At 36.9% G+C, this 12,455-nt stretch overlaps 1 protein-coding gene across 1 annotated transcript in view; it reads right to left on the bottom strand.

The window, feature by feature from the left end:
- Nucleotides 1-9,451: 9,451 nt before the first annotated feature.
- Nucleotides 9,452-12,455, bottom strand: part of LOC139742820 (anaphase-promoting complex subunit 5-like) — a 108,221-nt gene continuing 105,217 nt past the window's right edge. Inside the window, exon 17 of the mRNA XM_071653335.1 lies at nt 9,452-9,655. Coding sequence (XP_071509436.1) covers nt 9,527-9,655 — 129 coding nt within the window. The 3' untranslated portion in view covers nt 9,452-9,526. The remainder of the gene's footprint in view (nt 9,656-12,455) is intronic.

Genomic DNA, 12,455 nt, shown 5'->3' on the forward strand with positions numbered 1-12,455 from the left:
ACAGTGTCGGGGCGATCGTTAACAAAATTATGAGAATTAGCTCATTTGGACTATTCATAGTCACTGGCCCCGCATCAAAAGTTCTGAGCCATAATTGAAACGCGCCATAAAAACTGAACAATGGGCCCTAAAAATTTGTTGACCCCTTTCTGTGACCTTTGACCTTGTCATGACCTTTAATTCCACAAGGGATATCTACCGTCCAAGTTTGGTCACAAACGGACATAGAGATCAAAAGTTATGAGCCACAATGGAAACGCTCCCTAAAAACTTAAATTGGGCCCTAAAAGTTTGTTGACCCCAGTATGTGACCTTTGGCCTTGTGATGACCTTCACCTCCCCAAGGGACATCTACCATCCAAGTTTGGTCACATACAAAGGGATCAAAAGTTATGAGCCATATAATCAAAATGCGCCATAAAAACTTAAAATTGGGCCCTAAAAGTTCGTTGACCCCTGTCTGTGACCTTTGACCTTGTGGTAACCTTCAACTTCCCAAGGGACATCTACCATCTAAGTTTGGTCACAAACAGACAGATACATCAAAAGTTACGAGCCATAAACGAAACGCGCCCTAAAGTTCCGGCATTGACCTCTGCCTGTGACCTTTTACCTTGAGGTGCCCTTCATGTTTGGTAAAACGTGTAACTTTGTATAACCACTCTTCCCTCCAAGTTTGATTGAAATTGAAATCCTCAGTAGAGAGTTATTCAAGTTTTTGTAGCGTTACGGACAGACGACGGACGGACGGACGACGGACAGACAACAGACGGACAGACGCCACAGGCGATCCCTTAGTCTCCCCACACCTCCGGTGGGCTCGACAAAAATGGCACAAATCATAGAAATATGTTATTTAGTAGTACTTGCCCCCCCCCCCCCCATAACACCATAATTTGTATGAGATCCTCTCCCTCCATCCCCTCCCATTTAGTCTAGTGGGATTTCTGAAAAAGGGCTCTCCAAAATGGTGTTAGAGGCATTTTTGAGTAAAAGTTGGGAAACGGTCTCTTTTACCTAATTTGAGTATGCTGAATCCGAAAAATCTGGTTCCCAAGCGAAATTCACCGATCTTGACCATCTAATTTGCATAAACAAAATGGCTGCCAAGCTACAGAAATTATCAGTTTCAGATACGCATTTTCTAGCAATTCTTTGCAAACAAGCTGGAAAAAAGTGATTTGAAATGTTTGTACAGAGAATAGAATTACCAATTTATAAGGCATAAACATTTCTCAGGTGGTTAAAAGTATATTTTATTCATTATTATGCAACTTAAGACTGAAATATGCAGATGAATGTAAATATATACATATATATATATATATATACATTAACACTGGAAGAGCAATTGTTACAATGTTTTTCTTGAAAGGCAAGTTAAACACGAAATAATTATGTAAACTTTAAGGTTTTGAGGGTTAGGAAAACTCCGGTTCCCAAGCAAAATTCACCGATCTCGACCATCTAATTTGCATAAACAAAATGGCTGCCCAGCCACAGAAATTGTGAATTTCAGACACGCATTTTTTTTTTTTGTAAACGAGCTGGAAAAAAGTGATTTGAAATCTATGTACATAGAATGAAATTAGCAACTTGAGGGATAAACGTTTCTCAGGTGGTAGATAATATATTTCTTTCATAGTTACACAAATTAGTACTGAAATATGCAGATAAATATATATTAAAACTGGAAGATTTTTTATATTTTTTTTTCTTGAGAGGGAAGTTAAGAACACTAGATATATACACTTGAAGGTTTTGAGGGTTAGTTGAAATCAGAATCCCTTCTCAGTGGTATCAAAATAAATGCAAATACATATACTGTAATTGGTCTGCAAATTATATGTAGGCTTCATGAGTTTTATGCGCATGCAGTTCATTCAATAGCCTATATACCCTGGCAAAATTTTATTTTTCAAATCCTCTAAAATGGTCCTTTGGTAACAGCGAAAAACAAAAACAAAACAAAACAAAAAACGGGTCTTTTTCAAGCGAATGAACTTTAACATCTAATTTGCATAATACAAACAAAATAGCTGCAATATTGCCATAAAATTGTTAATATCATGAAAACTATTTTTAGTACATCGATTATCGCAAAACGAATTGATGAAAACTCTCTCTACGCGGATCATGACTCAACTTTTTATGGGGGGGGGGGAATGTCATCGAACAATGCCATTTTAATCATATTTATATGCAACATCCATTATTGTATTGTTTCAATATGCAAATCTGTAGCATAAGCACGGAAATTCTATTTCCCAGTTAACCAGAGCATGGTAATCATATATATATATGATAATATATAAATGATTACATATGATTATATATAGCAAACATTCGTCTATAGGTTGAAATGGGATAGGTGGTTTTATTCTATTTTCTCTTATGAAGCGTTTTTTGTTTTTGTTTTTTTGCAAGTCGACGAAAAATACCTTTAATGTCACAACAAACATTACTGATGCCCTAATGAATAAACAAAATTATGTTGCAAGTCCGTTAGATGAAAAAAAATATATATACATACATATATATATATATATTATATATACATATATATATATATATATATATATATATATATATATATATATATGTATATGTATATATATATATATATATATATATATAAGACTGGAGAAGGATCCATTGGAAAGTTAAGTTTGTAGAATAGCCGCGATCACACACTGGTAAAAGATCAAGAAGTTTAAGATTGCGATCTCCAAGATCTCAAAAGGCGCGGCCAAATTGGCAAATTATCGAAAAGTTTCAGATCGCAATCTTTAAGATCTTGAAGTTTTTTAAGTGCGTGTGACTGCAAACTTTCCGTGAAACTTCCCACTACAGCTAGGGATATTTCATTTTATAATGCTGTCCTCTCCAAACTTCTCGATCTCTTGCCAGTGTGACCGGACAACAAAAGATCGTGAAGACTTCGCGATCTTAAACTTTGCGATCTTTTGCCACTCTGACTGCGCCTTATCATGATAAACTTAAATAACGATATTAGAATAGCAGTGAGGGAGATGAAATGAACAAAAAAAAAAAAGAAGACATGTGGCACACATCTACCTATATTTGATCCTTCTACATCTGTTACAAGAATGTAACTTAGTCAACTTCCAAGACAATTCGAACTCTGAAATTGCATCGACCAGTGCAATCTGCGAAATAAGGGGTTTACACCTTCCTGTTCCTTTTTGTTTTTGTTTTCAGTATACTTGGATAACATGCCGCCAGTGATAACCACCAAGTATGATGCATTTCAATTTATTCTTAACTGGACGACGCCACGCTCGCTTGTCTGTCTGACTTCTGATATATCTCACCAGGTGTGATTCAGATCATAGAAATGACATTCTTAGCAAACAGGCCTCTATAGCTTGAAGGGCCAGTGGATTGTAAGAACTAAGGAATAATGAATACTTATTAGAAACCATGTTACATACAGAAGATTCCACTGCATATCAGACGTAAATGGTCGCCATTTTACCTCTCATTATATGCTTTATCAAGTATAGTTTTGGAATATCCACATTGTCACTTGAATTTCTGCCCAAGAATTAGGATATGGATCTTTTCATGGAGGACCTGGGTTTTCCACCACCTTGCGAACATGAAGTTACTTTTGTTCCCTTGAGAGATAACATCGATCCGATAGCTACCTTAAAGAAGCCTTCTTCCGCAGATACTGTATAGTTGTGCTTTTTCTGCCAGACTGATACTGACAGTAGCACTCTTATTAAAGCAAGTGATCAATGACTCACAATCATCAAGGATGCTGCTTGTACGAAAAGAAAATTAAAGGGTTCCAAGAACAAGAATAAATTTATACAGGTGTATTCGATTCAAAAGATGCATCACACAAGCTCGTTTGGCATAAAATATGTTCCGCCATTTTACCGACAAAAGTACAAATGTGTATACTGAACGCTCGAGAAGCAGTCCAACGACAATACTCCAGTATTTAAAAAAAAAGATGAAAAAAGGAAGAAAATCCTGCTCACTGTGCCAGACCTGATCTTTCTTCACCAGTAGACAATGGATGGGAACGTTTCGATCTGGTCTACAGCCTGCACAACTGATATATCTAGCTCCAATCCTGCAAAGTTGCCTTGAGGTGATTTCATGTGCTTGCGAAAGCATTGCAGAACATTTCGAATGCAAATGTCACAAATTAGGCCTACGATGTACAGCAGTGTGTGCATGTTAGCAACAATGTGATGATGCAAACCTTGCATGAATGTAGATCAATTTAGCTCGATTGAGAAATAGACTTTTTGACTCAGATTATGTTTCTTTTCAGCCAAAATATAAAGGTGTTGTTGACTAGAATTACAAAGTTCATCCTTCGTTTCTGTTTCCGACACTGTTCGAGATACCAGGATTTTTCTTACAATTTTTTTTTTTGCTTGAGCCTGCAGAGTGGGTGAAGAGATAGATTAAAAAACCCATAAATTATGACGAGATTTATGAAAGTTGCCACTTGCTTTTAAATTAAACAGATTGAAAATAATTATAAACCAATCTATCCAATGAAAACGACAAAGTACAGGGAAGGATAAAGCGACCTTGCACTAATCCATAGAGTAATTATATAGTGATGTGACTGCTCGATAACTTTGATGGCAAGACCTTGTTTTGGTGGTAAATATGCATAGAAAATGGGTGAATATTTGCATAATCTATTACGCAAATGAGATAATAGATGTGTGTTGTTTAGTAGTTGTAGTTAATTTTTGCATCACACCAGGAATCATTAACAGGTCTTGAATATTGTTATATATTGCGGCAGTGCGTTGTAGAATCTTGAAACCTGCCTGGTCTACGGCCTCTTGAATATCAATTTGCAAACATATTTCATTTTAGTGTCATTCAGTTCTCCTTTATTGATTGATTCCAGTACTTGATTTACTTCAGACTCTGACGACATCATTATGTGCAACGTGTTTGCCCAATATCTTAGCAGTATTTTAGTACGCCAAGGTACCTTTTGATAGCAAGACTTTGTTTTAGGGAATATATCCATAGAAATGGCCAACTATTTGTATGATTTATATGCAAATTAGATTATTAGGGTATTTCTAATTACTGTTTTTTCTCTTGTATCTCCTTTATCACCAAAGAATCATCAATTTACGTCTTGATATTATAACTACAATGACTCAGATTCATATATCGCGGCAATGTGTTGTAGAATCTCGAAGCCTGTCGTAGTAAAGCCTCTTGCATACCAATTTGCATACGTTATTACAAATATTGTTATTCATTTTTTATTCTGAATTGGTTGATTCCAGTTTTTCCACGGACTCAGATGACACTATGTACACTTTGTTTGACCGATAGCATATCTATATTTTTCACTACGCCAAGGTACATTTTAATAGCAAAACTTTGTTTTAGGGGAAAATATGTTGAGAAAATGGGAAAATATTTGTATAATTTATTATGCAAATGAGATGCATGTTTTATCTTAATACTTAAAGTTGGTTCTTGTATCTCTTTAGCACACTACAAATCGTGAACCGTTCTTGATACAATAACTATCTTTAGAATTATGATTCAGATCCATATATTGCAGCAATGCGTTGTAGATTCTAGAATCCTGCCAGTTATGTATCCTCTTGTATACCAATTTGCATAGATATTTGCATAAGTGTAATTAAATTTATTTGAACTGAGTGAATTCTTTTGAATTGATTTATTTTGATTGGACTCCGGCGACACCAAGTACTTTTTGTTTGCCCGATAACTTGTAAAAATGATTAAAAACAGAAGTGAACACGTAGGTACTATACATGTGCATATATATGCGGTAATGCATTACTGTATCAGCGGCAACTCCTAATTTGCATATTTCACTTAATTTGCATATATAAGTGAAAGTTATAAACAAATGATGACCTAGCTATTGTCTTTGCACCTTAATTTCTGAAATTATTACTATTTCTGCATGTCTCGGGAGATTTTATGAAAATTAGATCATCGAAACACCTTAAAAAGCAATGAATTGGTGGCCATTTTGTTTATGCAAATTAGATGCTCTTAGACTCAAAATTCCGCTTGGGAACCGGAATTTTGGGACTCAGCGTACTTGAATGATATAAAACAGACCAGTTCCCAACTTTTACTAAAAAATGCCTCTAACAGTCATGTTTTCCCCAAACCCCACTGGACTAATTCATGAGTCCTGCATGCCAAGTTTACTCATGACAATCGGCAGATATTTGTTAGTTTCAGTCTAGCCCTATAATAGGAGCCCTGTCATCATTGTTTGCACAAATTATGATCCCCTCTCTCCATTGGTGATTTCTGCCAGTTTTTGTCAAAATCCAGCAACTTGTCTTCAAGAAAAATAAAAAGTAAAATATCTCGAAAATTAACTAATTTGGGGTACTTGGGCTTGACCTTTGGGGCCCCTTAACGAGACCACAACCATGTGGATGGATACAAACTATGATTCTCTCCCCCACTGGCAATTCCTGCCAAGTTTAATCAAATCCAGCCATTTTCAAGAAAATGAAATTGTCAAAATCGTGATATTTATGCTCATTTGGGGCATTAACAGAAGATGAAAATAGATAAAGTATTTTTTTTTTTTTTGAAGTTGATGAAATTCTTCCATCGAGTGGTCTTTATTGATACTGAGTGACAAATTGCCCTGGGCATCGACGTAAATCAATTAGTCATTTGCACAAGAAAAAGTTTATGCAAAGATGACAAACAAGATGCATAAGATGGACATCAAAACGGCTAATGGTAGATGATTTCAAAATCTTTCTCGAGCTATTTAGCTCAAGTGAGCTGAAAGTATTTGAGAAATTAGCTTTTTTGCCTTAATTCAGTGACCTGACAGAAGCCCCCTCAAAGTAATAGTCCACATTTCATCAATTGTATAACTCTAACCCCATGAAGATCAATGTTGCCAGGTTCAGTTGCATCTCTAGGCTTCTTTCACTTGAGAAGAACTGTACAAAGTTTATGCAGGGGGCTTGGGGCCCCCTTTTCACTTTTTTTTTTTTTGCACCATACAAAGGAATACATAAGGTATGACCACTTTGGGGCCCCCTTTTTTTTTCCCCCGGAAGTGTGTAAATGGCACTAGAAAGAAATAGACAGAGACCTTGAAAAGTTAGCATGGTAAGGTTATGTTTTGGTGGTGAAGACTTTTTTTTTTTTTTTGCTTGTCAGCAGAAGAAACCCGGAAGTGGATGCTACGCTGAAGGACTTTTTTTTTTCTTTTCTTTTTTTTTGCTTGTTAGCTCATTAAACCATGAAGTGCCCCCCCCCCCCCCTTTTGAAAACGCTCCGCCGGCCCTGAGCCCAGGTGAAATACAACAGTATGTCAAACAGGTGTCTGTGTAGATCATGTTCAACTATAGCTGTGACATCATCATGCCTATATGCAATCATGGAACATTGCTGTATTGTGAAGACAAAATCGTCAATACATTGTAGTGTAATTTAATGTCATTACCCTTCAGTGTCTACAGTGAAGCTCTTCTCTGAATTACTTTGATTAAAGTTCCTATACGAAATGCAAAGTCACACAAAATGTAAACATCCCTTCTAATTTGATTTTATTCAGACAAAATGGGCAATCTCATACACTTGTAGAGGAAATACATAGGCATATAATTATACACAAACACAAGAGCTCTACATGAAAACATACACATAAAACAGGAGTACTTAGAATGGATGGCTGGATAGCCAAACAGTTCTTGATCTGTTATAAAGCAAATCGATATAAACCTGTAAAAAAAAAAGAACAGAAACTAGGTTACACAATGATAAGAAGGGCATTAAAGAAATGTGTGCATTTACTGTATTACTGCAGAAGACATCATATTCTCACTTTGGATACATGCTTCACAAATGAGAAGATCCCATTCACTGGGGTGGAGTAGTGAATTCACAATGCACTGGATACTAAATCATGTCTGAAGACATTTACCATTCCAATCCAAGTACAGTCAAACCTGTCTATAGCAGCCACCCCAAGGAAGAAAAAAAAGGGGGGGCATCGTAGACAGGTGGCCACTACAGGCAGGGTTGGCAACATGGCTTTTCTGGGGGGGGGGGGGGGTCCTGTTCAGTGGTTACATACAGCAGGTGGTCGCTATAGACAGGTTTGACTATATGTGTACAAATATATCCACACATAACACGGATGGGAGCTCTTTCTCTGGTTTCAGCACAGTTGTAACTCAGTTTATCCACATGCACTTTTAGTCAAGTGTGCAGCAAAGATGCTTACTCAATAAAATCTTATTTTCAATCCTCAGAGTATTTGAAAAAAACTACTATTTCCCCTATTACAGCTTTTTTCTTAAGGGATTCTAATCCATAAGACAGAATAATTTATGTTAACATAAACAATGGTGCGAGTCCTAGATAACAATTTTTGGAACCCATCTCTACAACAATCTTTCCTCCCTATTAACAATTTAAATTTCATTTGTATTCCTTTTTCCTATCTATTTTTTTTTTTGGGGGGGTCTTTTTAAGTCATTGATGTTTACAGTCAAGTTTACATGAATGGACATGACAAGGCAGTTCTTCCCCTCAACTTGCCTAACTAGCAAAATTTAAAGTATGTTTCAACAAAACTTGCACCCATATTAGAATTGCTTCCAGATTTGAGAAGGATGTACTGATGTCCAGTTGTTCTGTGTTGAAATGTATTAGCACTTAACTAACATACAATTAGGCTAATAGAACGATTACTTATACTGGTGAAAATTGCATTATTTTCCAACAAATTGACCAATATGTGATCAGTCTAGGTCCAAGAATATTAGGGTGTAAGAGTGTATATTCACTGAGATCCATACTGAAACAATGATAACAAATTTAAAGTGCTTTGTGAGAAGGAGGATAGACAGTACACAAAATGCTGTGTATACATACATGCATCATAAAAATATTTTTCTAACAAAACCATGGAAGTCTTACTAAACACAAGTTCACTGTACACATCAGGTTATCATAAGTAGCTTCCAGCAGCAAGGACTCACATTATGTCAGGCACAATAAGCTTCATGACCATTAAACATATTTCCATCAAATATCAGTTTATTTCTCTTTGTATCCATAGACAGAAAAATTCACCAGCCTTGCATGAGCATTCACTTCCACACAAATTTGTGAAATAAGGCACAAAGCACGGGAAATGCAAAATAAAGATTTAGGTCACAAAAACAATTGACATATTCAATTTTTAAAATGGTTGCGCTCTCCTTTAACAAATCAGATACACTGTAATTCCTTTTGGGAAAGAAAAGTGCACAGAAAACCTACTGGTACTCTGTTGTCAGAATAGCATGTATGATCAGTAAACAACCAAAACTGAGTGCAGCTTAGACATGTATACCTAGTTACAAAATAAAATGGACTGTAGTTCTTCATATGCACGATCAATGATTTCTTGCTTCAGTGATGACATTCAGTTGAAATTTCTGCAAGCACATTCAGGCAATAATTTATTGCACTGTCAAAGAGCTGCAGGTAGTAATAATCACACAACTGGCCATAGGATCTGGAGAGCAGAGGTCTGAAAGATGGAATATTGCTCATCCAGGGAGCAAAAGAGCAGGGCACTCTTATTTCTCTCAGATGTGTAGCCTAGCTCATTGTAGATGTGAGCCTGTAAATGAGACAATCAAAATAAGACAATAAATAGAGAGACTAGAAGAAAGGTTTAATCATACAGGTACATAAAAAATGGCACAGCATGGAAAAAATACAAGGCAAATTGAACCTACAACCAACAACATGATGGATAACGGGTGAAAAACAATACTTAGGATATTTGCTCCCTACACATGGCCCTATTTAAAATGGCGTCATTCACATATAGGGCCTATAGGCAAAATGATTGGGATCAATATACCAAGACTTTCAGGGTCCATTCAGACAGACTGAAATATGCCGCAAATTCCCAATCGTGAAATTTTGTCGATCTAACTGTGCATGCCCAAAATCTACTGAGCTGGTGACCCTTGCCTGTGGGCTGTTGTGATGTGTGTTTTAAATGATGGGATAAAAAATCTCCAGATTATTTGCTTGTCCCAGGGGATATTATTGCAATTTTGAAATATTCATAATATTTCTTGGAATAAATAGCACTATCAACCTATTTGATGAGATGTTCATATCCATACTAGCAAAATCTTTAGATTCGGATCGAGTCGTAATACTTGTGACTGTATCTAGTTAAACACTTCAGTGTGGATTTCAATAATGTCACTATCATAAAAAACAAAATATTGTCCTTTTCCATTTTTCCAAAAACAGAGCCTATAAAATTGTACACAAATTGCCACACAGGTTGATGTTGCTGTCTTAAATTTCTTTCAGGTATTGATTCCATAATCTTGGAGGATGTGAAATGAACAGATATCTTTGATATGTCTGTGCCAAGTCACAAAACATACATACATACATTATACATACATACATACAAACATACATGTATTACATATATATATATAACTCTGGATGCAGCTTAATAGAGACATTGTGTAGATAAGCGTTGTCAGCAGTAAAACATGCCATTGAATGGGATTATAGTTGAAAACGTTAAGGAAGCACAAATTGTCTCCCTAGGGTTGTGTGTTTCTTTAATAAAGTATTCATAAGCACGAAATGTCTCTCTAAAGCTGAATCAAATACACACATACACACACACACACACACACACACACATCAGTATTCTTTAAAAAAAGAGATTCAATACTTCTGATAGGACACATAGAACAAATGAGGGGCTATACACAGGGGAAATCACACGAGGCAAACATTATGTACATAATTATTTTGAGATGCCTCTTGCACGCCACGTTTGAAAACCAATTACAGTTGAACCTCTCGTATCCGGACAAGTCGGGACCGGGGCTCATCCGGATAAGGGATTTGGCCGGATACGGGAGACTCAATGCTTTCTACATGTACATATACATACACATGTACTGATGTAGCCCATTGTAGTACCACATGTAGTAATGTGTATACTGCAACCTTTTCATTGTTACATTTGGGGATGTTTGGGGATGGTAAAATGTCTGAAGGTAAGCAATTTGGAAGGAAATTTGATGTAATGTATGTTAATCATGTTGGAAGTAATATGTAATTCATGTGTGTTTGTATAGGAATTCTCAAGGAGTTGGGAATCCCCCTTTCCTTCCGTAATTATTTAAAAAAAAAAAAAATCACGGCGAGATTGCGTCCGTATAATAGAGAGATCCGAATAAAGAGAGGCCGGATAAGAGAGGTTCAACTGTAACATGGTCTACACTTCCTTAATTTCTGTAAACTCTCTTCATCAGATTTCCTCTGATCAGTTACTTTTGTTTCATTGTGTTCATATTTATCAAGAGTACACTGTCCTTCAACAAGAAGATGGAAAAGACAAGATACAAAATGGCGTAAAAACCCATCAAAATATCTGAAGATTGAAGATGTTCAGTGTTTAAACTGCTACTACCTTGAACTGGCTAAATTGGATCAATGAATTCTCACAAGGCATGGATCACAGTGAATTATTAATGACATACTGTATTCACGGCAGAGTTTCATGGCTCAAGGGATACACAATTCTTCTCTGGAAGAACAAAATCATTCATGGTACTAACAACAGCTTTGAAACATTAAGTTACGTTCAGATGACAAGCCCTACCCTCCAGGTTATGAAACCTTGAGGTTAAACTCCTACCCCTTTGAGTTCGTTGATTTTTGTGTCCACATGGTGCTTAACTACGAGTGGGGACCCCCTCCCCCCTCCCCCCCTCCCCCCTCCCCCCTCCCCCTCCCCCTCCCCCCTCCCCCTCCCCCCCCCCCCCCCCCCCCCCCCCCTGCAGCTTGTGGTTACAGCTCTAACCCTGAGATATCTTGTGGCTCTTAACATTGAGCTAATCTCGAGGTTAGCTCACTACAAGTGCGTTTACACAGTCCCTAACTACAAGCTTAACCTCGAGATTAAGGCTCGTTGTCTGAACGTAACTATTAATGCACCCTTTCTTGGCCTCTACTAATCTCTTGAACAGCATCCCGAAAATCAGCCATAGATATTGGTGTAATCATTTGGCATGACCTTGCCTGCAGAAAAACAAAATAGCTATCAGACTGAACAAAGGACAGTGCCCCAACCAGACCAGGACAATTTTATCTCCACCAGTTTATGGTAGATTTATACAAAATAGTCTCTGGGATGGAAAGTCCTCGCATATAAGCCCTTTTTACACTTGTGTTTCTTAACCCCGTACTTTCTCTGACCCAGGACTATCGTTAGCCCTGTACCAATTTTTTCAGCTTTTTACACTCGCCAATTAGTCCCGTACTAAGCTCTTGTCCGGGGCCAAGGAGAAAATTGACCTTTTTACACTCATATTTCTTAGACCGGTACTTTCCAAACCACATGAACATTCATGATTACGCTGTGCACTGTA

The sequence above is a fragment of the Diadema antillarum genome, unplaced genomic scaffold (assembly GCF_040938485.1).
Source record: "Diadema antillarum isolate AM-2024a unplaced genomic scaffold, OU_Dant_1.0 seq00001022_RagTag, whole genome shotgun sequence".
Taxonomy (NCBI): Eukaryota; Metazoa; Echinodermata; class Echinoidea; order Diadematoida; family Diadematidae; genus Diadema; species Diadema antillarum.